Source organism: Podarcis pityusensis (genome assembly GCF_964106645.2).
Source record: "Podarcis pityusensis genome assembly, chromosome: 7".
Lineage (NCBI taxonomy): Eukaryota > Metazoa > Chordata > Lepidosauria > Squamata > Lacertidae > Podarcis > Podarcis pityusensis.
In genome coordinates, this window is record NC_138031.1 from 58,552,087 (window position 1) to 58,579,742 (window position 27,656).

Below are 27,656 nucleotides of genomic sequence, written 5' to 3' on the forward strand. Positions count from 1 at the left end.
GCCCCCCAAAAAACCCTTGGACTCAAAAGTACCTTAAGGACCATAAGATCCCTTATGCTCCATCTAATCACCAAGATCCTCTGATGGGGCACTTCTTCCACACCCGAGGTTTGGTCAGCCTTTATTAGGGACTGAGCCTTTACTGTGGCAGGCTCTGCTCTGCAGAACTCCCTGTGGTAGAGGTTCAGCAGGAATTATTCCTGTCCTTCCTTCAGCATCTCCTAAAAGCAGTGCTGTTCAGACAGTCCTTTGCAATGCAAATTTCTTTTTCCCAACCAACATTTATTGCTTTTTTAATAGACGCTTTTATTGCTCCAGCTGTTTTGTATGGTATATACCTCTTTGTTGGGGTCTGCAAAAGTGGAACTTTACAAATTTTTAAATCCATAAATTTGCAGCCACTAAACAGCAGCACCTAACCTTCCCTTAATGCAGTGGTTCTCAAAGGGTGTGGCAGGAAAGAATGGCAAGCATGGCAGGAAGCTTCAAGGACAATCGGTATACTGTTTTGGGAATAATTCATGTTCTTACGTAGCTGCATTGTTTTATATTTTCTGGATGTCCCATGATCATGTTATAAAGTAGTTGTGTTCTATGTTATAAATCAAGCACTGCTAGTTGTTTTTTTGTTTCCCAATGTATTTCTCAATTTTCAAAAAATGGGTGTGGCACAAGCATATTTTTATTCTGAAAGTGTAGCCTGGAGAACTTCTGCCTTCATGCAACATTTGCCTTGCTTCTCATTTTTCTCTGCTCAGGAGAAGATGGACGGTTGGCATATGAGCAGTTAGATAAATTCCCTCGTGAATTTGTTAAGGTTGGTGTACGACGTGGGACTGAGGTAGCCACAGCCTTTTAAGAGTTTAATCTGCATATTAACACAACAGCTTCAGAGGCTGGTCTTCTTTAACCACAACGGTGCTGTAGCTGAACTGCAAGAAGATTCACAGGTGTTCGAAGAAGAATGAATTTGAAGGTTTGAAGGCTGTTACTGGCTTCGCTCTGTAACTTATAATGAAAACAGTGATTTGTCACAGATTGCAGTTGCTTTGCTTTTGAGTGAAACTAGTGAAACTGTATGTCACTGCCATACAGTCAGCCTCGGCAAATACAACAAAAGTTTTGTAATCATAAATGAGGCATTTTAAATTGTATATGGTGGGTTTTCTGTGGATATAATTGCATCAGTTTAAAACTTTGTGATGCTTCCTCTAAATCAGTGGAAAGGAAAAAGCAAACTGAGTAGGACTTTTAACAGCAGTTCTGACTCCCATCTGTGCTGTGCCTCAGTAGCCTTCAAGTATCTCCTGCCTTGTTTTTGTTCTTAGTAGCACCATTTAGTATGAACAATCTTCAGATGACGGGCCTGACTCTGGAAACAGCTGGATGCAAACTTCAGGTTTCAGTAATTCTCTAACTCATTCCCTATTTCCATTCTTGCTCTTTTCTGGCTTCCAGTAATGACCTCTGATAAATCCCAAATGATTTTTTAAAATAAAAACACACACTCTCAAGCAGTCGTGCAGGTTGTATAAAACAAACAGGTGTTTTCCTTTTTTCCAGAAAGGGCATATGGCCACATTATACTTTTACATGAAAACACCGAGATTTAATCATCCTTTCCCCTTCCTTGACATTTCAAAAAAGAATGAGGTTTTGTGCATTTATAGCTGGGAGCTACAATGATTTCAATGTAAAAGAGAACAAGTGGTGGAGATCTCTGGGACTACTTCAAATTGAGTTGTTCACACACTCTCCCTATCTGCAACAATCAAGGTGACAGACAGCATGCTATGATGCTAGTTTTCTTAGAAGTAAATCCCAGTGTGCAATGGTGGTTACTCCCAAGTTAGTATGCATGGATTGTAACTTGAAGGTGTTTTATTGAAGCCCTCATCAGACAATAAAGTTTGAAGCGGCTCATAGCTCTTCAACCATTGGGCACTCCTCCTTGGAGACATACAGATTGTGAAGTGCTGGTTGTTGGGTTTTTTAAAATAAATTTAACAGAAGTCTTTCCCCCCTTTTTTGCCAAAATGCATTGGCAAGCCAGTATTCTTAATTGTTAATGTTGTAACACTGTATATACCTGTATATTATAAATTATAAATATTATCTGATTAAAAGCTGTACAGTCACTCAAAGGTTTTACTGAAGGGGGAAAGTCTCTTTTATGAAATGTGAAATAAGTAATTGTGCTCTGGTTTTTACAGCACATTGCTGCCACAAGCCTACAGTCTTTCATTGTCGTCTTTTGTATTGATTTTTGGCTTACATTTGCCTTCTAGGTTTGTGGTATTTGTACTTCTCATATATACGGCTCCTGTTTAAGTTATAATAAAGATTATTTTTGAATTACTAAATAGCCTTGTTTTTACTTTGGTCGACTTATTTCTTCCACCAGTGCTAGACCTGGACTTCCAACTTGATCAAGATGGTAGTTCTGAGAAAGAAACAGCAAGTAACCTCAAATGACAATATGTCCAGGTATCCCGTACACTGTCACCCAAGCTTTGTTTGCCTATAAATATGTCAGAAGAGCTGGCAAAAAACATGTTTCAGCACTAGGGAGAAAGCACTGCAAAACTGCCTCCCTTCTGAGTTTTTAAAGCTACAGCAAAGATCTGCAAGTACACCTGGAAGTCTAAGTGAGCGCCTGCAGACAGTTGCTGAATTACCTCCAGGAAACTTTGCAGAGGAACTAGCCCTTCTGCAGTTTGTTGGGAAGATGGTGGTAAAGGTGGTGTTTGGATCTGCCAGCCTCCACCGCTGGACAGGTAAGGGAAAATAGCTATCTGTAAGAAGGTATGAGCAACAATAAAGTATCGGTTGTGGAGGGAAACAAGTTTCTTTACAAAGATAATTTAGACCCATGGGGCAGAAGGATGAATCTCACTTTTTAAAAAATGTGAAAATATAACTTATTGGCTTAACCCACCACCAACCGCAGGATAGGATAGCTAAGAATCTACGTAAGTATGACATCATACTATCTCCATTTTCCATTCTATTTACTGCACTCATTGCCTAGTTACCAGCTGCGTGGGCTTGCGAGTCAAATGTGAATCAATACTTCAGTCTCCCAACACTTTCCTGTGGGTAGAGTGAAATACAGCTTTAGAAAGACATTTTTCCTGAAACAAGTCTTCAGGCAATATGGGAAGCAAGTTTAGCAAACTAGCAGCCTGGTATAACAAGCATATCAAGCATGAGAGGGAACCTGCAATCAAGCTCATAGACCCTGTCTTTCACCACCATAAAATCAAAACCTACGGCATTGAGCTGAGAGATCCAGAGCTGCCCCTGGAGGACAGAGCCACAGCTGCATGCTATATTGGACTTCTAACTTACACAGGTATGCATGTAAATAGACAACAGCTGCCAGTTTGAGAAAAGTGTATTGTGTCCAACTAAGTTATAGTTGGGCTAGGCCCATTAAAATGAAGAGACCAAAGTTAATTGTGTCCTAGTCCAAGTAGAAATAACACTAGATACGACTGAGTAAATGTGCGGTAAAATTGTAAGTATGTTTAATAGCTCAAGTGTCAGTATTCAAGGGACTCCATCTCATGGCTAGGAAATCTCTCAATTTACATTAGCCATTAAAAACGGACAAATATTCAGGCATAGCAGTGTTCCAGAATATTAGTGAAATAATCAGTAACATGTCTTCCTTTACAGGTGGTGTCAATGCTGCTTTGCTTGCATCAGAATACATTCAGGATATGATTAATATTTTGCTTATGCCAGATACTTCTGGGGAAGTGAGGACCTATGTATTAAAAGGGTTGTGTGGCACTTGCTACCTAAGCTACTTAAACCAAAATGAAGCCAAAGACAGACATCTTATGGAAATTCTCCTTGCTTATCTGGATGAAGATGAAGACCCGGAAGATGACGACCCTCTAGATATAATCACTATGAAGCTCTGGGTTTGCTACCTTATGACGGTTGTCTGCTGTAACAACATCCCTTATCTCAGGTTATTTAATGAAGTGGGTGGCCAAAAGCTACGTAAATGTCTGGAGGCCCTGTCTAAGTTGGAATGGTTTAGCTGGCCACAAAACTATGCCAAGTTAATGCTAGCGCTTCTAGCCTACCAAGAACAGATAAAAGAATCACTAACAGGTAGAGCTAAGAAATCCAGCTTACAGTAAAAGTGCCAGGTGGTAAATGGTGTTTAGGGAAGTATCCAGAAATACTAAGTAAATTACTGGTTGGGGCTGACATATAGCATATGTACTACACTTCTGTTCTCAAAGGTTTAAAGGGGGTGGGAACTATTATTCCATGTCTATTACCTCTTAAATAGCTGGCTTAGACTTGCAACATATGTTCTAAAGTACAGCATTTTACAACTGTGTAATCTGTGCAGAGAAGTTTATTTGGCAGTTCCACATACATGAATAAAAAACTATTTACAAATTGAAATACATAGTATTCCCATTTAATCAAGTAACCAGATGAAGTCTAACACTTCCATTATACTTCCACCGCTGCAAAACCCACCCTTTGAAATTTCAAGTGAATCTTTAGATTTCAAAGGATTCTACTCTTCCCCACCCCAGACATGACACACGGGCAGTTCATTTTCCCTTTCAGAGGCCCAATACTTTCAGAGATTACTTGTTTCATTTGTCAGCAGATCTGTAGAATTCCTCGAGAGCTGTGAAGGTTCCCCTTCAGTTTCTCCATCTAAATCCTCCTCAGTAGAATCACTTTCCTCATATGCAATTTCTTCCAGGTCTAGATTTTTCAGTGTCTCTAGACTTTCTGGTGCCTGTCCAGTTAGTCGCTAGAGAGGTATGATGAGACATTAGTGATACTGTCAGAACAGTGGTAGAATTTAGCTTTTGAAGCCAAGTAATATATTATACAGCAGTTAACTTTTTTAGAGATATTACACCATCACTACATGCTTTATACAACAATTTGCAAAGCACCTTGCACATTCTCCTAATATTATCTTACATGGCGGTAAGAATTATTATCTTACTTCAAATCTTACTTCAAGGGAGATAATGCAGAGGCAAGATGTGAATGACTGACATAAAATACAGGATTCTGTGCTGTTAGACCTGGTTGAGATGAAGTAAAAAAAGTTCACATTGTCTCAACCAGGTCTATCAGTCACAGAATCCTGCATTTTATTTTTGGATATACAACTTTAACCTGCAGAGAAGTGTACAGTATATTCAATTTTGACTTTATAGTCACTTTCTCTAGAGAATACCTCAGAAAATAATTTTGAGGCAAGGCTGGGAGAGTCCTAGCACATGACTTCCAAACTTCAGATTAGACAAGATCTCTGCAAAGCACAGACCCCAACACTGATGTTACTTGTGTACAAGCTACAAGTATCAGTTGTTAGGTTATCAGCTGAAATATATGACCTAAAAACTGGTGCCTACATTTAAAAAGGGGAAAGCTAAGTAGAACACAATGCAATTCACATTTGACATTTTGCTTTTATATCAATGCCAGATTAGACTTCTTACACAAGATGGCAAAGCACTTTGAACCACTAACTGTTTATCAGAAGCATCTTCTCCAAGAGATATTTTATAAGCATAATGTTATAACAATGGTGAAAAAAGCACAAGCCAAGAAAAGGATTCATGTTCCAAGATATCCTGCTTTTAGACTTTAGATCAGGATGCACAAGATTAGGGGTAGGCAACCTAAGGCCTGGGGGCCGGATGCAGCCCAATCGCCTGCTCAATCCGACCCACAGATGGTCCGGGAATCAATGTGCTTTTACATGAGTAGAATGTATGTTTTTATTTAAAATGCATCTCTGGGTTATTTGTGGGGCATAGGAATTTGTTCATTCCCCCCCAAAAAAAATATAGTCCGGCCCACCACATGGACTGAGGGATGGTGGACCGGCCTCCAGCTGGAAAAGGTTGATGACCCCTGCACAAGATCTTTGTGAGATCGATATTTTGATAAACCCAACACATTTTGTCTGGGTTTATCAACAGGGCACTTGAGCATATGTTCCACCACCCACATTAATTCACCATTTACTCTGTTTTTGCAAAGTAGCCCCGATAATAGATGGTAACAATCCCTTGTGCAAGATTAGACAAGATGCAGAATACAGTTTGAGAATATTGCTGTTTACCATCACTGTAGCTTACCTCAATCATATTCGCCATATATTGTACATGGCTTGCTAGCTCTGCAAGCTCTTCATTTTCTTCTTTTAGACGAGCAATTTCACCATCTTTTAATTCAATTTCCTTATGGAGCTAGGGGGGAAAGCAGACAAGAGTTTAAGCATCAATGGTAGTGAAAAGCTGATACTTTTGCTGATACTACATAAAATTACCTTTTCATTTTCTTGCAACACCTCATACAGAGCTTTCCTCCTCTCCTCAGCCAATTCCTTCCAATACCGAGATGAAGGATTGCCTGCAAAGAAATTAAGGATTTTAAAGTCCCCATGTGCACATCATAGAAAACCACTGTTAATGGTTTACAGTGAACATGCAGACAGGTTCTGCTTGCTCCTCCTAGTGTGAGCAATAAGCTATGATCCTTGGTTTTTGCATTCTGTCTGAACCAGAGTTTATGCTTTATTTGCTCAAATCAACCACAAATGGCCAGAGCAAATGTTGGCTTTACAATGTAGTTTGTTCAGAATGAAAAAAAAATGCAATCCCCAGTTCAGACATAATGCCTTATAAGCCAAGGATCATCACTGATTGCTCCCACTGTACACTCATGACAAGCCATTAGCTGTAACTTACTGTGGCATACAAATGCAACAACAAAGACTGCGGCTCATGCTTTACATGCACACAGTTGAAGGTTCAATCCTTGGAATCTCCAGGTAGGGCTTGGAATGTCCCATCAGAAGCCCAGGGAAACTGCTGTCAGTCAGTGGAACTTGATGGAACAATATGGAACCTGGTGGACCAATGGCCTGACTCAGACAGCTTCCTATGTTTCTAGGACTGCAAACTATGGTATTCAGAATTTGATTTCTGGGACTCCCTTCCCAAACTTTTCACTCAAGTCATATTACTACAGTATTAAGAAAATATATAGCCAACTTTTCCACTGCAGAAACACTCAGGCACCTTACAGTTACTAAAACCATCCACACACAAAAAAATACAGCATTAAAGCAGAGACAGGAGCAGCAAATCATAACCTAAGCATAAGAATTGCTGCTGATCAAGCTGCTTATCTCCATGCTTCCTTTCGATTAGACTAAGCCTGCTCAACTAACTAAGAGTATTGGGGGGCCCCAATACATGATGTGTCAAGTCAAATGCCATCTGCAAAGGTAGTGTGGCACTATTACTAAGTGAATCTTCATTTCAATACAGTGCAGCAGTTAAGTAATTTCCATATTCTGCCAAACCCGCCCAAGTTTGTCAAAGCAGAAACAAAAACCTATGCATGCAAGAATGTGCATTTGAGCAACCACACTGAGAAGTGTGTACCATACTATTTTCTGTAGGTTCACACTTGCTTATCACTGGCAAAGTATGAAGAGGGAAAGAAAGCAGCAGAGGAGAGGAACAGAAGCAGAAAATGTTTTGCCCTATTTTCATCCCCTTTTTAGTCTATTTGACCCAACTAGTCCATTTTGTTCATATTTACCATATGTTACACAGTTCCAGCACAGCAACATAAAAGGAAACCAGACAAATTCATAAAGGATAAAACCTGTCAATGGCTACTAGTCAAGTTGCATATATGTTACCCTCCAAATTCAGGGACAGAATACTTCGAAATACCAGTTGGAAAGGCCATTGCCTTCATGCAAGACTAGATAGATCTTGGGTCATATCCAGCAGAGCTCTTTCACCAAGGCAATTCATGTTTACATATACCTTCCAGCTAAGCACTTATTAGAAGATTGTCACTGCTATTTTTCTTAAGAAGCAACTTACCTTTTACTGTAAGATCAGAAGCCTGAACTCCTCTTACAGTTCTGTATTCTGTTTCAACAGCAACTTCTGGTTTGGAAGCCTTTGAGGTAAGCTGATCACTCCAAAGTTTCCTCTTGATTGAAGATTTGGCCTGCTGAGAGTTTTATTAGTTGAGAATTCCAAGCAGGCATGTCTTAACAAGCCATTCTTACCACCTACTCAGTTATATTCCCACTTGTCATCTGGTGCAAAGTTTTAGGGATTCAATCACTGAAGATGGATCTTCAGGTGCATTCAACATAGCATTCAACCCCATTGGTACATGCAAGCCTATATACTGTGTAGACTAGCAATCTAATTGTATATTATCAATGAAAATTAACAGAACAGGCAAATTTCAGCTTAACTGTCAGCTCACTTAAGCTTTCTAGCTTCCAAAAATATATTGCTAAGATTGCATTCCAGCAGCAGTACATACCTCCTTTGCCCTTCCAACAAGACAACCTGTAATAGATGGTTGTATCATCTTAAGGGTCTGTCTTTGTGATGTGCAATTTTTATTGCTTGTAGAACTATTGCTTGTAGAAGCCTGCTTTGAAAAGAACACATTCAGTGAATCTACTTCACCTAGAATTGAAGGTTTTCAATTCAAAATTTTCAAGAAAGCTTGTATTGACATTTAAGGGTTACATACATTTCAGTTACATGCAGTAAATCAGGTCATCTTTATACAGAAACTGGATCTCACATGATGTTAAACACAAGTTTTGCATCTTAAATACTGGCTTTTGAACTTTGTCTTAACTGCAGGCCTGAATTTCTACTTAATGTAATTTCACCAATAAGGAGTATTGAGAGCACCTGAGACACACACATTTTTACATGACAAAAAAATTACTTGAGTGCACATTTCCTTTGATTTGTGCTGGGTGCCTAGTTGCTTTGCCTGAGACATAACATACTGATCCAGCCAGGGTATTGTTTTGGAGGAACAGAATGTCTATCACCTTCCTTGTCATATGTAAATACCCATTTCCTGCATTAGTTCTTTTTAAAAAAAAAATGTTACACTGCCACCATGAGATAGCAAACAATGGTAGATAATCAAACAAGGATAGCAGGAACATAATGTCATACTAGCGTGAGAAAGTTAGCGATTCACACTGTACTTCACATGGCAAGAGCTCACCTTTCCCACGGTAAAGTTTCTACTGCCAATTAACTTTACTATTGAACTAAAAGGACAAGTGCCAGGTACTCTGGGAACCAGCACTGTGCTACACTTCAAATAATACTTACTGCTGTTGAAGTAGCCAATGAATATTTCTGACAACTGCAGCCTATCACTTGCTTGGATTAACCTATTACTTTTAATATTTTATGTTTAACAAGGTAGTGCCTTCTGAACAGCAAAACCAGACAGCAAGTACAAATTTAACTAAGGAGGTTGGCAAAGTGGAGGGAGGGGGAGAGAAGTGAGCAGCAGGGTCAAGAACAGATGGGTGTGAAGCCAACATCCCAACAACCCCCTTTATCGCTACACAGTTTAGATTCCCTCTTCAGTTTCCTTTATTCTACCAGAATGAGCAGCATCACTCTTCGATAAGAACCCACAAATTAGCTTGCTGTGGAAACCATGATGAGTATTCCTCCCACTTTAGCAATTACGACCTTAAGTGCAGCAGAACATGCCTCCCTGGGCCAAAATATGATCCAAACACCTTTATAGTGAAGGGTGACAAGGACAAGCTAGAAGATGGGTGCAAGATAGGCGATTTACACCTACATTGTGCTTTAAAGATGCTACAAGCACCTCCTTAGCCTCCTATGAGAGAATGGGTTTCATCTCTGACATGCCAATATGTCTTGTACCAAGCTAAACCCCGTGTCTAGACTGACTAGCAGCACCTCCACACCATTTCAAACAGCAAGCTTTTCCAGCCCTACCTGGAATCAAGTCTGGGACCTTCTGCATGCAAATCTTACGATTTACCACACAGCTATAGCCCCTCCAAGCATGTGAAGGGGATGAGCAAATCAACCACCTGTGTATTTCAACTTTGTACTAGTTACAAAGAACATAGGGAATGGATCCTCTTTGTTGGCTTGGCTGCCAAGCAATGTGCCTTGTAGAACTGAAAGCACAGAACATCCATCACTCAGAGGGTATAGGATCTTTGCACACAACTATGAGCAGATCACATTTTAAGACACTAGGACAGATGTTTTCAACCTTTTTGAGTCCATGGCTCCCTTGACCAAATACATTATTTCTCCCTTGACCAAATACATTCTTTCTGCGGCACTCTTGTGGGGCTCAGAAGCCTAGTTACATCATCCCTTGCCTGCAGAGCTGGCAGCCTTTCATGCTTTCTCAAACACCCTCCCTTGTGGAATGCTCCCTCAGCCTCCTCTCCACTCTCATTGGGAGTCCTCTGGGCAGCTTCTGCCGCTGCTCCTAGCCAGCCCCAGAGGCACCATTAGCCTGGGGAGCTTGTAGCCAGGGTTGCTGCAACAAACAGCTGTGCAAGCCTTTAGGAGGCAGAGATGTGAGGGCATCAGAGAAGGAGGGGAAGGGAAGAGGGACAGAGGCCAGTGTTGCTCGTGGCACACGTGACCATCATTTAAGGCAACCAACGGTGCCACAGCACATTGATTGAAAATCACTGCTCTAGGGCAAGACACACATAATGTCTGTACACGTTTAAGTACTGGCCAAGACATATTATCCAAAACATCTGAATTAATAGCACCTAATTATTATTAACAGGTGCTTCCTCTCTTACCGTATTTTCATACCTTTCACTCTCCAATTAAACAAAAACAGTATTATGAATGCAACATTTTATAGCCTCTGCCATAGAATCCTTCAAATCCCTTGGCAAGGCTACCACCGTTACTGTACAGTGGTACATCGGTTTAAGAACAGACCGGTTTAAGAATGATTCGGTCTACAAACTCTGCAAAACCGGAAATAGTGTCCCGGTTTGAGAACTTTACCTCGGTCTAAGAACGGAATCCGAACGGTGGAAGGGCACCGCCGGCGGGAGGCTTCATTAGGGAAAGCACGCCTCTGTTTAAGAATGGACTTCTGGAACGGATTAAGTTCATAAACTGAGGTACACTGTACATCAAACTTCCTTGTTATAACTCAATTAGGTTCAGACTCATATGTAAAACACAAATCCTGGTGACAATAAGCAAGGCAGTAGCATAGACTGTAGTGCTGCAGAGGTATCTGTGGTTGGTTCTAGGCCAGGCTTCCTCAACCTCAGCCCTCCAGATGTTTTTGGCCTACAATTCCCATGATCCCTAGCTAGCAGGACCAGTGGTCAGGGATGATGGGAATTGTAGTCTCAAAAACATCTGGAGGGCCGAGGTTGGGGAAGCCTGTTCTCGGCAATATTTTATCTATACAGTTCTGAAGACAATTTTGAATACATATTTCAAGTAACATATGATAAGGGCTCCTATGCTGTAGGAATCATGTGATTAGTTTGAAGCCGGTTATGCACTAAACCTATTGAACAGATCTTCAGTCTTGGTCTATTTATAAAAAGAAGTACAAGCTTAATATCTATGAACTCTATGAAAATAGCGCTGTATACACATCACCATTTGTCATTACACCTTGGCAAGTATCAATATTACCTTTGTAGCAAGAGGCTTCTCAACATCCAGTTTCTGTTTCATCCTAGAATTCATTGTCTGCTTTCAAGTAGTCCTATATGGGCATAAAATGTACAAGCAGCACATTAAAGTAAACAGGGATGTCCAGTGCAGCCACAAATCAAAAGAGTTCATACATTAGGTCTGGATGGTTTTCTCCCAATTCCTGAAAGCAGTTTCAAACCTCCGTTTAACTCTGGGTTTAAAAGCCATAAAGCAAACAGCTTACAATCATCTGCATAGCCCTCAGAGTTATGGTTCGCTAACAGCAGTTTTCATCTACCAAGCGAATATCAGAACAGATATTTTTTCCTAACTTTGAAGTTCACCTTAACACCTTATAACTTCCAGTCATAATAGCAGGACCAGCAATTTCAATATCACAAGCGGCTACTCCATATGACTAAACCGAGGCATGGGAGAAAAGGGAAGCAGGGACACCATATTTCCATTCCAGCTGATTGTTATAATGCTAGAATGATTAATCTGAGCTAAGAAATGTGTCCTTATGATAGCCCTGTGATGCCTCAGCTTTACATGGCAAAGGTTTTATTGCTTATATTTTGAAAAATGCACATACATAAATCTCACAGTTTAGCCGACCACATTTCTGAGTCGGAAGGCAATGAGTATTAAGACTCTTTTGTGTTACAGCATAACCCTGACCCTGTATTATCACCAACTGGGACCATCTTTTTTACAATGTCAAAATAGCAAATTTGTATATGGAAGTAATGTGTTAAACATGGGCAAAGTGCTAGAACTGTCCTATGGAAAGGACCTCTAAACATTCCATAAGTAGCAAAGCTGGTCCATTATTCAAAAATCTTATGTTCTAACTACAGTGATTTTACGTGTCTCCATTTCGTTTAGCATTTCAATGTTCCAAAGCACTAAAGACAAATTGCAATTGTGATTACAGAGTTTTACTCCTATGCTATCCTCTTCCACTTTATTTACCACTACTGGTTTCATATGCACAATCTCCACTGCACCTGCAAGAATAAGAAGGCAAACTACTGTAACAGTAAAGGATGGTTAAAATATAGCAAGTAGTAGTTTATCTTCAATAAATGCTCTCAAATGTGCACCTTAAATGTTATTTTATCCTCTAAAAGAGAGACAAGGCAATAGACAATTCTGACCTGGCCACAACCTAATTCAACTTTTAATATTGCAGTTAAATCCCTGAAGAGCCTTGAAAGCTGTAAAAAGTACCCCTCTTGCATTATATGCAAGAATGAAAGCAATTTCTAATCACACCCAAAGCGCACATATTCCTTCCTTCTGAAGCTAATATAGTGGTACCTCAGTTTACGAACTTAATCCATTCCTGAAGTCCGTTCTTAAACCGAATCTGTTCTTAAACATTTATCAGTAGTAGTTTATGTGGCTGTCAGTTTGTGAAAATATCCAGAGCACTTGAACAGCTGGAATATGAGTTTTTTAAGTGCAGGCTAGGTAAGTGCTGCATTTGGTACCAAGACCACTATTCTTATAATAGGAAATAACTCAGGAAAGAGTTAAAGCAGCCCACAAACAGTTTAGCATCTGTAGCTTTCCCCTCAGACATGGCAAGCCTGCAATATCATATGCAGCTGTAGATCTTTTTAAAAAATAATCAAGTAGTCCTTGCCAAACCCATGAAAAGGTAACTTGTGTGCCTCTCGCAGCCACACCAGATTCCTTTCAGCAGGAGCTCGGCCTGTTCTGAAGGGTAGCTCCAAAAAGGAAATGTGCATGTTCACTCTGTGTATGTCAAGGAATACTGTGGGCCTCTGGCTGTGCTCCCTCACCAAAAGCAAGGAAAAGGTCTTCCACGTGGAAACGCACAGACTTCCACACTGCCCCCAAAGTTGCATTGCTGAGCTTGGGGGTCCCTTTTCGTTTCAAACAAGTGTGTGGGGAAGCTCCTTCACGTGCCGAGTCGGGTCACAGATGCAGACGAGGTTCTCAAACGATAATAACCAAGCACAAGCCACAGCCCCACGAGCACTAGCCCCTCTGTGAAGAACGGGGGGGGGGCTTCCCTGCTTTAGAAATGGCTGACATCACAATATACTTAAAACACCTTCATCCCACATCGCCACCACAACCTGGGAACTGTAGTTCTCTCCCCCTTACCGAGCTACAACTCCCACCACCCTTCACGAGCTACAGTTCCCAGCGTCGGTGGAGGGGTGCGTGTGTGTGGCCCCTCAAGATAACGACTCTCTCGCCCCCGGACTCACCCGCCTCGATACTCGCTCAGCTGCCCGCGCGACCAAGACTCCCGGCGGCCACCGCTGCCCGCCTTTTTTTTCCTCGCACGTTAATCCCGCGCGCTCGCTTGAACAAGGAAAAGCCTTTCGCTCTCTCTCGCGCGCGCAGCCGTGAAAATATATCGCGGCGTCGGGTGGGCGGGCGAGCGTCGTTGCGTCAGGCGGGCTCTCCGCCAATACCCTGTCCTCCGGCGAACAGTTTCTAGCCAATCACGTTCGGGGGGTTGGGGGGGGGAGCCGCAGCCAATGGTTGCTTCCGGCGTTTCCTTTGAGCCGCCCCACCACCCGCGCGCATTAGCAGCATAACAAGCTGTTGGGAGGAGCTTTGGGGTTGGGTTTTTTTTTTTAAGGGGGGGGAGTGGGAGGCCGTCTAAGGTGGAGCAAAGGAGAGCGTCGCTTATAGCCACAAACCTAAACTGAGTGCTGAGTTCAGTGGGGCTTACTCCTGAGTAAAGGGAGTTTTCATGCTTACCTGAAAGCCCCATTGAACTGACTGCAATCCTGTGCATAATTACTCAGAAGTAAGTGGCAGTGGATTGCAGTTAGTCCTCAGTCATTTACTCCCAAGTAAATGGGTTCCGTACCTGCATCAGAATAATAGAGCTTTTGTTTTAAATGTTTACAAACTCAGGAGAAAATCACGTTTTTGTATGAACCGAGTGAGGAAGACCATGAGCTCCTATATCTATGCTGGGTTTCTTTTCTTGTTGACACACTGCTTCCCCATCACAGCTACACAAATCCCGGATCCCGGATTTGTTTTCTATGGGAACAGGCATTTCATCCGGGAAGATGAGTAAAAAAATAAAAAGAAAAGGTTAAAAACCAAACTAAAGCCCAACCTTTTTGGACCAGTGGGCCCATTTTGAATTTGAGAAAGTCATGTGGGCGTCATTCACAAAATGGCTGTTATAGGGGATCTTGGCATAACATCACATGGCTGCTGTGGGGTGCCTGGCATAACACAAAAACAGTGCACAATCATCACTACCACCACCCTGACAACCTCACACTTACCACGGGAAGTCAGTTATGTACTACATATTGCAGAATAGTTTAGGGGGAGAGGGGGCATAGCCTGGAGAAAGACCTGATGGCCAGATAGACAAGTCATTTGCCAAAGGGAAGAAAAGGTGGCAAGCACTCTATTTCACCTCTTTGGGTCTCCAGCAAGGGCAGGGTCCTTTTGCCATACCCTCAAAACTACCCCAAAGAAGGTTAGAAGGATTAGAATTTAACCTAGCCAGTGAAAAAGCCCTTCTTTCTTGCGGGTTAAACAAAAAATATAGATAATTTGGGTTTAAAAGAGCAGACTTCTTGCAGTAAGGAAAGTGTCTGGGAAATGCACTGGAAAGTGTGGGGTTACACTTGTGACTGAAACCTCCCTTCAAACAAATCAGGACAGGACAAACAATAAATAAGTCAGCTGATATCTTTTCACAAATATTTGGAAACCTCAGATATATTGCTTGTGTGAGTTCCACAATCATTTAGTTAAAATTTGTAGATTAGAAATGAGCAATATGATCACTTTAATGTAAGAAGCCTGAATTTCTGTTTATTTTCCCTTTACTTTGCCTCTGGCTGTGGATGTGTGCTGGCCAGGTGTTCCTAATAATGGAACCACTCCTTCTTTACCTGATGAAAAGGTTTCCTATTGTGCACCATTATGATTCAATCAGTGTTCTTAATTTCCTCAGCTTGGAGGGATTTGTAAAGAATCCCTCATTACAGAACTGAAAGAATTTCCCTTCAATCATTTTAGACGAGAGGCTCATTTGTGGGAACTGCCATATATAATTAATCCTAGATATCCAAAAGAAAGGTTTCAGGTTACATCACTTTATTTCAACCTGCTGAGCACAAAGGTCTGGCACATATAAAAACATGTTGTGACATCTGCATTCATTTAAACATTTTGCCAATCTCAATATTTCTTTTCTCTACTGCTGCGTATCAGAATGGGTTCAGTTTATTTGTTTCAAAACAAATTAATACTTCTGATGTTATGACCGTTTGCACTTCAATAGGCTCTTGAACAAACAGTGAGGTTTCCCACTGAGGTCAGCCAATTTGTTTTGCCTGAGAAGGCAACATTAAAAAAAATGCAGAGTTATGGAAAACAAAATGCCCTCTTTCCTTTTTCTTTTTACCAGAACATAAGAACAGAATCACTTGATTAGAGTACCGTAATAGATAGTAGTGACACTTCCATAACTATACAGTGTTCCCCCATCCTGGGATTATAGCCAATATCTAGGACAAAGTTTCAGAAATGAATATAGGAAGTTCTGTTGAAATAAACTATTTCCAACCAGGCTTTATCGTTTGAAAATTGATGTTATCCAGTGGACAGAGTATTGCTTGATCCTGGAGACGTCAGTGCTATTTTTCTAGAAAAAGAGGTGCCAGAACTCACAACGAACATCTCCATCATTCTTTTAGAATGGCAATGGTGCTCACCTGAACTGAGCACCAGCGAGTTCCGACAGAAAAAAGCCCTGGTTCAAGTAGTACCACAGCTACCATGGATTATATGCCATTGACCGTGGAGTTTCTGGCAATAAGTGTTTTTTTGGTGATATGCAGCCCTGGCACCAGCACACAGCCAACTGCTGAGGCTCAAGTGTAACAGCTGATGCTGCAGGAGCAGCCAGCGAAGACTAGGAGTGGTATGGCAGCAAGCCTGAATGGCGCTTTGGGCAGCACACCTGAACCCCCTAGCACTGTGGCTGTCTTCGTAATTGTGGTGGTCCTGCCCCCAATGTGGGTATGTCAGGGGCAGATCTAGCATTAATAAGGCAGTGCTGCTGGTGAATCTGGGCACATGGCCCTGATCAGTGCTGCTGCCAGGCAAACTGTCTGCAACAAAAATTGGAGAGACACAGCAGCCTCACTGAGTGGCTCTCCAGGTTGCATGCCTGAACTTGGTGGCAACTGTCAACATAATGCCAACTCTGATGTACCTGTAAATAAAAATACAGCCCGCAGTTCTGTTCAGCACTGCCATTGCTACCACCATGGGTGGGCAGGCATGTAGCCCTTCTGAAACCAAATTAGGGAAACCAGGTCTACTGAGTGCTGAGGGGGGCACCTTGCCCCGACCCTCCAAAACCTATAGCTGAGTGTGATAATATGGAAAGTTGTCAGCTTTAGGTTGCAGGGCAAAGTGCCCACTTGCCACAGGACAGCATGCCATCACAAGCAGAGCATGGTGTGCATTTAGCCCTCAGCATCTTAGTAGTACTCCAGCCCTTTGTAAGATTTCTTACCCAGCCTTCACCATGTCCCAGGACAGGTTACAAGTATATAATAATATACAGTTATAAAAACAAAACCATTGTAATGATAAAAAAACTACAGTAGTAAAGCTGTTCCAAATGGAACAAAACAGTACACATTCAGCAAAAGAGGCAAATCCCACAAAATATACCTTAATTGTCAAAGGCCAGGATGAATTGGTGTGTCTTCAGCATGCGACAAAAATTGTACAATGAAGATACTAGACACACCTCTGTGGGAAATTCCATTTTCGAGGCTGCCACAGAGAAAGCCCTCTCCTGTGTTAGCAGAGGCACTTGAGACATGCAGAGACCAAGAAGAAAATCCTGGTAAATGTTTATTGAACACACTGAGCAAAATCATATACAATTTAAGCTTTCTTTTTGACAGGCCTTCTCGAGAGCAGGGAGACATTCGTCTAGATATCCAGAAGAAAACTCCCTCACAGCCAGACAGCCTATCAAAGCAAGCGATACTTTACTGAGCATCTTTACTTCTGTAAAGATCATGCCACCTACCCTCTTGGGTAGTTGATGAACACGAAGAAAAGAATTAATCCTTAAGTTACACACTGAATGATCTCTGCTGTTGCACTTTCAACATCTTATGCTGCTGTTCTCCACATTTCTGAGGGTGACAGAACTACCATCATACAGCCCCTCTGAAGATCTTACAATGCAATAAGGTTTTTAGGTATGGAGGTTTCCGATATTTGTGGCCTAAATCAATTAGTTTTAAACACTCATGTGAGCACCTTAATGAGTTTACTTGGAAGAGATACCCCATTAAAACAAATAAGGAACGCTTACAAATAAATGTGCTTCTGTGACTGCAGTTGTATAATGGTTTGGAGCAGAAGGAAGTTCAAGGAAAGAATATTTGTTGTCTCCCCTACCCTGCCCTGTGCAACAGTTGCTCAATCTAGAGGGCCTGGGGATACTTTTGAACAATGTTGGGTGACATGCAGAGGGCTGGTGGAACTGCTTGAAATTGGGTGGACCTCCTGAAAATTGCCCCTTCCATAGCTATTTGCTTCCAAAGGTGCTGTTTGCAATAAAGGGATTTCAGCAGGAAACTGGTAGAGCGTCCAAGTCGAGATCCAGAGCATGATCAGAACAAAAGTCACACTTTAAAAAGCATATATGACATAGCATGTCGGTCTGTCCTTGGAATACCACCAGGAGATTAACTCCAAGAACAGGGTGAAGAAATGATAAGAAAAGACACCAACAATTTCTGACTTACTAGAAAACACATGGTCCATTATGAGGAATTTGATTTCAAATATATTTCAATTGTTTGTTTTTATCGGTCAATGTCTAGCTTGAACTTTTGGGATGTGGCAGATTATAGGCTTAAAACAGAAATACAAACATTCCGTCTCTATTTATGTACTCTGGTTCATGGCTCTCAAATCAAGAGGCAATGTAAAGGGGAAACGTTTAGTTTGTCCCCAAACTTGATTAGGTTGTACAGTACTGTATGTAACTGACACACAAGCTACTGGCAACCTTTAGATTTCCACTAGATGGCAATACAGTATAACATGAACATTAAAGGCATAACCCTAGACTGCAGAACCATCTGCTAAGGCGCTACAGTGGTACCTCAGGTTACAGATGCTTCAGGTTACAGACGCTTCAGGTTACAGACTCCGCTAACCCAGAAATATTACCTCAGGTTTAGAACTTTGCTTCAGGATAAGACAGAAATTGCACGGCGGCAGCAGGAGGCCCCATTAGCTAAAGTGGTACCTCAGATTAAGAACAGTTTTGGGTTAAGAACGGACCTCCAGAATGAATTAAGTTCTTAACCCAAGGTACCATTGTACAGGAATTGGTTAAAGCCCCACTATGCTGGCAGAATGCCACATACCTCTGTCATGAGGAATATTCTGGTGCAACTGCCCAAATACTCTGGAAGAGCTCCTTATCATGAATTCATTGGCTCTCTCTGTGTCTTTGTGTCATGTGGGCATTGTCACCAGCATAGTCCCTGATTGGTGGGTTGTGGCAGTATGTCAAATCAAATCAAATCAAATTTTATTAAACGGTCACAGACCAGATTAACTCGTACAGCTAGTCAGCGAAGCATAACACCGGAAAAAACAAAGGACAATTTCGATACATAACTGCAATTTAAAATTAGACAGCATAAATAAAATTAAGTATTTGCCTTCGCCTGCATATTGACATTGGAAAGCTCTTGTTTCCTGCGCCTAATAGCGGCTACACAAAATTTGGCCACATTGATCGTAATTTCAGGAACCTTATCTTCTACCAAGGCTCTCATACGTTGGAGTTCTGGTTCATTTTTAAGCTTTTGTAGAACTGGGGCAATAAAGGTCAAACGTAGATCCTCGTAGTAACTACAGTGCAGCAATACATGCAGACTTGTTTCCACTTCCGATGAGCCACACGGGCAAACACGTGACTCATATGGTTTGCCCTCATATCTGCCTAGCAGCAGGGCAGAGGGCAGAACGTTAAATCTGGCCAGGGTAAAGGAGTGTCTGTACTTAGGTATTTGTAAATCAGCCAAATAATTTGCGGGTGAGAACCCTCTCCCAAAGTCTCTAATTATGGCATGTTTATCCATTTTGCCCATATGACATTGCAGCTCTATGTCCCTAATGCGTTGGAGCACTTGACTTCTGGCTCTCTCATATCCTGCCGCTATCAAGATCTGCGGGGAGAATCCCAAGCTTCTTATCTTTTCAAACAGGGAAGCTTTCCAGGTGGAATGAAAGGTGTCTAAGAGTGTTAAAGGAGCCAAACCGGCCGGGGAAAAAATAAGTTTTAACCAGTAGTGTATCTTTAGAATCCACAGCCGCGCATTAACGGGTGGTTGTCCAACTTCTAAGCGGACAGCTATATTAGATACACAGGGGGGGATCCCCAATAAACACCGATAGAATTTTGTTTGAAATGCCTCCATAGGCGCAAAATTTTTAAAACTGCAAACCTGGGATCCATAAGTGAGTTGTGGGAGTATTTTTGCAGCAAAAACCTGGGAGGCCGCCGGAACGTATTTACCCCCTTTCCCGTGAAAAAATCTTGTAAGGGCTTTATTAGCCCTTCCTGCGTTGGCAATGGCGTTTTTCATCTGTTGGTGCCACGAGACCCTTTCCTGAAAAGTTATTCCCAGGTATTTGAAAGTTGCTACCTGGTCAATAGGTTGACCATTAATTCTCCATTTGTGTTTCCTTCTTTTTTTGAAAACACCATAATTTTAGATTTGCTGTAATTTATTGATAGTTGTTCCGCTTGACAATAGTCAGCAAGTGATCTCAAAAGCTTCCTCAGGCCAACGCAGGAAAAGGAGAGTAGGACTGCGTCGTCCGCATACAGAAGCACCGGGATGGGAATACCTGCCAGTTTGGGAGGGTGGGCATTTTCTTTCGCCATATTTACTGCTAGAGAGTTGATATAGAAATTAAATAGCGTTGGCGCGAGGACACATCCTTGTTTAACCCCATAGTGCGTTTGAATTTCTTTAGTTAGATGGCCTGACCGATCGCATCTTACCCTCACCCTGGTGTTTTCGTATAGACCACGGATAAGGCGTAATAAGCGTTTATCTATGTTTGTAGCGCCAAGCTTTTCCCAGAGTCTATCCCTTGGTATTAGATCAAACGCCGATTTAAAATCCACGAATGCTGCATATAAAGACCCCCCTTTTCTAGAGTATTTGTCTGCCAGGTGTTGAAGGGTAAGGGCCTGGTCTATAGTTGAACGCTTTGCTCTAAAACCAGCTTGAGCTTCTGATAGAATATGCTCTCTTTCCATCCACTCCACTAATTTATCACATAAATGAGCAGCATACAGTTTGCTAATAATACTTAATAGACTGATTGGTCTATAGTTAGCTGGCTCAGTTCTGTTTCCTTTCTTAAATATTGGAATGATGATGGCTAAACCCCAGTCCTCGGGGATAATAGCCGCTTGATTTATACTAGTGAACAAGGCGGCTAGCACAGGGGCCCACCATTCGACATTTGCCTTAAGAATTTCTGGTGGGATATTGTCAGCACCCGAGGCTTTCCCTGATTTAAGAGCTTGAATAAGGCCAATAATTTCTTCTGTGGTTACAGGGGGCCATTCCTTACCAAATTCACTTGAAGCAGGAAGCAGAGCTGGGGCCAGTTGATTTGATGAATATAATGAGAGGAAATAGGCCTCCCATGCTCCAGCGGGTATAGAGTATTCGATTTCAATCGGGGAGTCTCTCCAGCTTTTTGCAATTATTTTCCAAAACGTGGCAGAATCTTTCCTTTGGGAGGCCTCCACTAGGCACTGCCATTCCTCCCTTTGTGCCTGGAGCTTTTTCTTGCTAATCAAAGCTTTATAACTGCGTTTTGACTCAAACCAGTCTAATGGAAGCGAAGGTAAGTTCGCTGTTCTATAGTTCCTGTACTTATCCAGCAGGAGGCGTTTCATAGCCATGCATTCTTGGTCAAACCAAGGTTTGGATTTATTAAAGTGTAGAGATTGCCGTGGCGTTTTTTTGTTGGTCAGATAAGGTTGTAGCGACGAAATCAGTTCCCGGAACATGTCTAATCTAGCCTCAGGAGTTGGGGAATTAACGAGGTTCTCCTTTCTAGCAAGAAAAATATCTGAGTGAAGTCTTTCCGATATTTCATCGCTCAATTTGCTGGACCATTTAATACGTGAGTATCTTAGCTCCATGTTTTCGAAGCATGGGGCTACAAGTTTATCAGAGCAAAATAAATCTTTTCTTACATCCAGTATTAAACAGAGCGGTAGATGGTCGCTGTCAACCCTCTCCACCACTTTACATTCCTGTGCTCTGCTCAAAAGGTTAGATGACACCAGGATGTAATCGATAGTGGAGGCTCCCATGTTGGATATAAATGTAAATTCCCCACTGGGTTCTCTGTCGACACGACCATTTAATACAGTCAAATCCAGATTGTTGGAAAAACGTAGAAGGCATAGGCCTGCGTAATTGCAGCCCTTGTCTTTTGAGAGCCTTGGGGGAATAGAATGGGCTTCTTCAGAAATGGGAGGTACGTCGTGAAAATGAGCATATAACGCTTCGTCTGATTGGCCAATTCTGGCATTTAAATCCCCAGCCAGCAGCACTGCCGCAGCAGGAGTTTGATTCATTAGCTCATCGACATAAGATTCTATCCTATGCCAGAGATTTTTGATAAGCTGCTTGCCTCTTTGGGGAGGGGCATATATATTAATCAATAGAAGTGTGCAATATCTGCATTTCATTAATAATGCCATGGCCACACTGCTCAGAGGCTCCAGCTCGACGAAAGATGCTCTCAGCCTTGTGGATATTAGAATGCCTAGCCCACCCTTAACTCGTCCCCCTTTGTTGCTTGGTGAACCTGCGAGCGAAAATGAGGCAAAACCATTTACATCTAGATCCCCTGTTAGCCATGTCTCTTGCAAGAAGACTATATCATGATCTTGAATAAAATTGACAAATGATTGGTCAGTCGCCTTGTTGAGCCAACCAGCAATGTTCCATGATAAAAATTTAAGATTGGCTTTATCACAATCGAATCTTTGTCAATTATTAGCTAACGTACTTTTAGGGTTTGTCGCTTTATGTATCGGACGCCTATCGTCTTTGAATGGCGGGCTATCCAGCCGCTCTATGATTTCAATAGGTGGATGCAAAGTGCTCACGTTTGTGAACACCAGATCTTTATTATGCATAAATTCCTTCTGTGGATAGTCTGTTTTGGCCTGATTTTGGCCCAATTCTGTTTCATCTAGGTATCTCATTTTGTCCCATACGTCTTGTGGGGTCACCTTGGGGATATTTCTCTTTCGGGGGGGTGATGGAGTACTCTCCTTGAAGGGTGGCACATTCTCTCTTGGTGGAAAGTTAATCTCCGCTTTGATCTGAAGGTTACGTGTTGTGGTCTTTTTTTGGTCCCCCTTGATAACCTCGTTGCCTGAAGCTCTCTCGGCCAGCTTATCTCTTAGCTTATCTAGTCTTCCCAAGATGTCAGTTTGTATTAATGGTGGGAACATCCAGAATTGGTCAATTAGGATATTTTCTTCCATAGTAAAGAAATCCTCACCTTTGCTTGCAAGGCATTGCGGGTTCTGTTTGTCAGGCCAGAATTTTGAGAGTTGTTTCCCCTTTCTAAGATTTGCCTGCTTAGTTTTCAAAAGGGGGCTCAAAGGAGCCTTATTTTCAAAGAGCCTAAGTATTGTTGTCCGTGCTTTTAAAAAGGCAGGTCTTGACCTAAAAATATACTTGGCCAGGTTCTGATCCCTAAAAGTGGTCAGTGCTCTCACTGAGTGACCATCATAATGTAAATATTCCACCGAGGTGATATCATTAGCATTAACCATTCCTGGCAGTATGTCATTTAGACTAGATACAAAGTTCATTATTCGCTGTTTCCCTGTAAGGAAGCCCTTAGGCTTCGGGAAGTTCGTGAATACCAGTTTTTGGGGATTTAGGATCAAATTCCAATCTCTTTCCTGACTGGAGGCTTGCCAGGTCTGAAGGGGGGTATCATCTCTACTAAACGCTTCCTCTTCCCCGCTGTTCGATTTGCTAAGTGTTTTATTGCCTTCATAGGAAGAGGCCTCTACTTCCGCAGCATCAGGTTTATTAAAAAGTTGGTTATCCAAGGACTGAGTTGTTACTTCTGCCTTCTCACTTGCTACTGGAGTCAGCCTTGGCGAGTCCTCCTTAGCCGGTTGCTGTGTAACTACCTTTGTTTCTCTCTTTTTACCCTTCTTTTTGCTGCCCCGTGTGGTCGATTTATTTGGGGCTGGGGGAAGAAGTTTAAACAATTTCTGCCAATGTATATTTCGATTACTGCGGGTATACTTGGCTTTCCTTGTTGTTTTAATATTTTTACTTTTCTTCACTTTTACCCTTGAGTTATGTCTTTGCAGATTCTTATTTATTACTGGTTTGTTCGTCGACGCTAGCTCAACTGTTTTATGTTCTTGTGGCATATCATTTAATTTTAACTCTTTTAATTGAGATGTGAAATTTTCTACTAACGTCAACAGTAGCCCGTTTGTTATTGTTAGATAATTTTTTATGTTGGCTAAATCAGAACTTATTGCTAGGGAATAATCCAAAGGGCGACCGTCACTCAATTCTGTTTGAGAGTATTTTGGAGTAGGTATCTGGTTTTGATGGGTTGATGTAATTTCTTCCGTGGGCAGCTGTTCCTTAGTAATAGAGGTATTTCCCTCCTGAAGTTCCTCGGCTAAAGCTAGTTCTTGCGCTAGGCTGCATGGGGAGTTAATATTTCCAGTATCTTGGTATATCTCTTTAAAATTAGACGTCCAATCAAGAACAGTAAGAGAGGGGGGTATTACTTCATCAAGAATTAACTCTTTTTGTGGACTCTTACCCTCCTCCATCTTAGGAAAGTAATTTGTGATTTTGCTTTGTCTTTTACCAGGGCCCGAGGGGCTGATTGCCGAGTCAGGCAGTATACCCAACTCCTTGTATTTTCTTCTAGTAAAAACCATGGTAAAAGTGGTCTTGATATAGAGAGAGGGCAGTTTACCCCAGGTGCGACTGCCTTAGATTGGGGGGCAAGTGGGGGTATCAATCTATATTCCCACCTGCTCTCTGCAACAGCTTCCTGATGTGCTCATCAACAGCCTCAATATATTTCTCTATTTTGAGTTCTCTGCTTTTAGATCTTGGCAATTGTCCTAAGCCTGTAGTTTTCACCTCAATCATGCGACCAGCGCTGTTTCACAAATGCTGCAACCTAGTCAGAATATAATAATAAAACAATGCTGCCAAAGAGACAGCAGTAATAAAACGGCTAAAAACTACATTAAAATTAAAATTGCCTTATTTAGGCAATTTATGTGCAGCTGGAAAAGGATAATAGTGGAGTTTGGCTATAGCGCATGTACAGCTATGATAACCTTGTATTTCGGGTCTTAGCTTAGTCTTTAGAGGCCATCTTCCACCGCCCTATACTGAACGAAGGATATCCAAGAGCCCCAGAAGGGAAACTTTCTGTGGGCTGGTTCGCTGATTCCTTCTAGGTAGTCTTTCAAAGGCCTACCACATAAGGCAGGGCACAGAACGATATCTTGCTGAAGCCGGTTTTCCAAACCTCCAGAGGGTCCTATCCGATACACTGTTGTGGAGTTATTGTGTAGATTAAAAACTTCCTGTAAAAAACTCAGGGTGCCTTCACCAGGAGTCTCTGAGAATATAAAAGCTGGTCTCCTCGAAAGAGTTTATTAAAATGAAGAGTCTTTCCAGCTACAGCACTTCCTCTTCAACTAAGCAGGAATGTTGTCCCCAGCTAGTTCACACAGCCCCCCAGCTGGGCGGGGGTCAGTCAGTTCAGTTAACCCCCGAATCTCCAAGCTTTATCTTTCTCTGTGTTCAGCAGAGCTGGGTGTCTATGGGCCAATCTCAAAGCAAAGCTCACAGTCGTATCTCTCCTTACCCTCCTTCTCCAGGCACCGTTGGTCGGGTAAGCAGTTCACAGTTCTGTCTTTAGACCTCTTCTGTCTCTCTGCTCTCAGTTCAGGCAGCAGCGTTCTCTCCTCTCTGGCAACCTTGACCGGGCAGCTGATAAGGAGGGAGGGAGCAGGCTGGGACAAGCTGAAGCTCGCAGAGCCGACAGGAGTTATAAAAATGTTCAGAGTCTTTAAAATGTTTTCCGTTTGTTAAAAATTGGCATCCCTATGTCCAGAGACACTGAGGGTATATATGCATGCTTTTATCCCCTGTTGGGCTGAGTATGCATTAGATAATATTAGTTCCCTATATTTGTTTTAAATGTTTTTCTAATTTCATTTATGTTGCAATGATACTTATGTTGGAGTTTTGTTTCAGCGTATTGTTTATTATAGATGGGCTTTATTTAGTTTTATTATCCACACTGTTTAAAGAACATTTAGAATACTGTAGATTGTCAATAGATTTTTATGGCATAAGTCTTCATGGATGTCAAGGATGAAGATGCTAAAGCAGGCATCCCCAAGCTCGGCCCTCCAGATGTTTTGGGACTACAGTTCCCACCATCCCTGACCACTGGTCCTGTTAGCTAGGGATGATGGGAGTTGTAGTCCCAAAACATCTGGAGGGCCGAGTTTGGGGATGCCTGAATCACATAATTATTTGGGATCAAAGGGGATGTGTTGGGGAAAGTGCTGTAGCTAGTGGCAGAAGGACCGAAATTCAATCCCTGGCATCTTCAGGTAAGGCTAGGAGAGACTCCTGCCTGAAACCCTGGAAAGCAGCTCCAGTCAGTGCAGACAATACTGAACAAAATGGTCCAACTCAGTAGAAAGCAGTTTCCTATGATACACTGCCTAAGGCCACTTCAAAACTGTTACTACCGGGTTCAGTTGCATATTGGCAAATTAAAATTGTGCAACAAACCCACTTTGGGAGGAAAATCAGAAAGTGATGGGGAAATGCGTGCAAAATTATGACAGAATACTAAAAACAAAAGTGAACTTCATATGCAACCTCCCATCAAATTTCGTGCAAACGTGTTAGTAGTGGAAAAGTGCTCAATAAAAAGGTTTCCTGGATCACGGGCGTAGCCAGGATTTATTGCGGCGGGGGGGGGGGGGCAGAACTGAGCTATATGTCAGGCGACTGGTCAGTTAGTTAATTATTAGTATTTATTTTGATTTGGGGATGGGAGTAGCTGCCCCCCCCCGCCTACGCCCATGTCCCGGAAGGTGCCTCTGCGTGGGCTTTCGATGCGGGATCGGTGCCGCCACGCGTGCAAGTTCTTATTTTGCTGCGTCCACACACTGTCGTCAGCATTAAAACGCCAAGTCCCAGTCTCTGTGCCTCCAACCGGGATTTACCCTTTCCGTGGAAAATCGGATGAGTTAAAAACACCCCGTTGGCGACACAGCTGCCCCCTACCGCTGTTACACAACCAAGCGCAAGCCCCGTGTCCTCTGTTGTTGTGATCATCATACACACATGACACGCTTTACCCGCGTGCTTCGCCCCCGGGAGGTGGCGCGGTGACGTCTGAGACGGGCGGGGGGAGCCGTTCACTTCACTAGAGGGAGAAGGCGGGGCGAAGGAACTTGGAGCCTGTCTCTGGGCAGAAACTTGTTCTCGCATTAAGTTTTTTTAGAAGGTGCGGATGCGCCCTCCGCCTCACTCGAATCAATAGCGGAGCGCGAGGGCGCTTTAAAACAGGTTCTGCAATGGTGGGTTCTTTATGTGGGGACAGACCGAGACCGCGGAGCTGGTGACGGCGGAGCAGCCCCTGGAGACTAGATGCGCGTTGTGCGTCATGGAAAACGCATCACTTCTCTTGGATGGGGAGAGGGAGGGGATGGGGGCAGGTGGGGGGCAAGTACTCTAGCTTTTGGTGGTCTCTAGACTATTAGCAGCTGCTTTTCATTTGCTGAAGAAGTGGCTCAACTTAACACGCCGCCGCTTGCACGATGGCCGTCGAGGGAGAAAGCGCGCTGCCCTCTAAGTCCACGGATCAGACACCCTTTGTGTATCTAAACAGCTGCGCTGCAGGCATCCAACAGGTGCAGCGGTGTGTCGCCGTGCAGCTTCTAGAGGAAGAACAAGGGAA

At 42.5% G+C, this 27,656-nt stretch overlaps 3 protein-coding genes and 1 long non-coding RNA gene across 13 annotated transcripts in view; 2 read left to right on the plus strand and 2 right to left on the minus strand.

Annotated features, from left to right (window-relative positions):
- The window catches only part of RIPOR2 (RHO family interacting cell polarization regulator 2), a 94,334-nt gene extending 92,336 nt beyond the window's left edge, over window positions 1-1,998 (plus strand). For all 3 annotated transcript variants that reach the window (XM_081014125.1, XM_081014126.1, XM_081014127.1), the window contains exon 22: window positions 759-1,998. In XM_081014125.1, coding sequence (XP_080870251.1) covers window positions 759-859 — 101 coding nt within the window. In that variant the 3' untranslated portion in view covers window positions 860-1,998. The remainder of the gene's footprint in view (window positions 1-758) is intronic.
- On the minus strand, window positions 938-3,097 carry LOC308481696. 3 transcript variants are annotated; one of them, XR_013988819.1, is made up of 3 exons: window positions 3,036-3,097; window positions 2,379-2,443; window positions 938-1,008 (listed from the first exon to the last, which is right to left on the minus strand). It is a non-coding gene; the product is annotated as an uncharacterized lncRNA (long non-coding RNA). The 3 variants fall into 3 exon arrangements; XR_013988820.1 differs by lacking the exon at window positions 3,036-3,097 and adding an exon at window positions 2,897-3,019; XR_013988821.1 differs by lacking the exon at window positions 3,036-3,097 and adding an exon at window positions 2,939-2,987.
- Window positions 3,036-4,431, plus strand: ARMH2 (armadillo like helical domain containing 2). The gene is made up of 2 exons (XM_081014316.1): window positions 3,036-3,355; window positions 3,682-4,431. Exons 1-2 carry the CDS (start codon window positions 3,157-3,159, stop codon window positions 4,155-4,157), a joined length of 675 nt encoding a protein of 224 aa, XP_080870442.1. The 5' UTR covers window positions 3,036-3,156; the 3' UTR covers window positions 4,158-4,431.
- GMNN (geminin DNA replication inhibitor) lies at window positions 4,364-13,943 on the minus strand. Of its 6 annotated transcripts, none has more exons than XM_081014315.1 (7): window positions 13,790-13,943; window positions 11,541-11,613; window positions 8,368-8,478; window positions 7,911-8,040; window positions 6,335-6,417; window positions 6,144-6,254; window positions 4,364-4,795 (listed from the first exon to the last, which is right to left on the minus strand). In XM_081014315.1, the coding sequence occupies exons 2-7, from the start codon at window positions 11,592-11,594 to the stop codon at window positions 4,616-4,618; spliced, it is 669 nt and encodes a 222-aa protein (XP_080870441.1). In that variant the 5' UTR covers window positions 11,595-11,613; window positions 13,790-13,943; the 3' UTR covers window positions 4,364-4,615. The 6 variants fall into 6 exon arrangements, with proteins under 6 accessions (XP_080870441.1, XP_080870438.1, XP_080870440.1 ...); XM_081014312.1 differs by having other exon boundaries at window positions 7,911-8,043; XM_081014314.1 differs by having other exon boundaries at window positions 8,368-8,481.
- Between the last annotated feature and the right edge of the window lie 13,713 nt (window positions 13,944-27,656).

Bases quoted from the DNA above. Each gene is read 5' to 3' on its own strand.
- ARMH2 (XM_081014316.1), top strand. From the start codon at position 3,157: ATGGGAAGCAAGTTTAGCAAACTAGCAGCCTGGTATAACAAGCATATC. The intron at 3,356-3,681 runs GTATGCATGTAA...CTTCCTTTACAG, and splicing joins TGGACTTCTAACTTACACAG to GTGGTGTCAATGCTGCTTTG.
- GMNN (XM_081014310.1), bottom strand. From the start codon at position 11,594: ATGAATTCTAGGATGAAACAGAAACTGGATGTTGAGAAGCCTCTTGCT. The intron at 6,255-6,334 runs GTAATTTTATGT...TTTCCCCCCTAG, and splicing joins TGTTGCAAGAAAATGAAAAG to CTCCATAAGGAAATTGAATT. The intron at 4,796-6,143 runs GTAAGCTACAGT...ATACCTCTCTAG, and splicing joins ATATGGCGAATATGATTGAG to CGACTAACTGGACAGGCACC.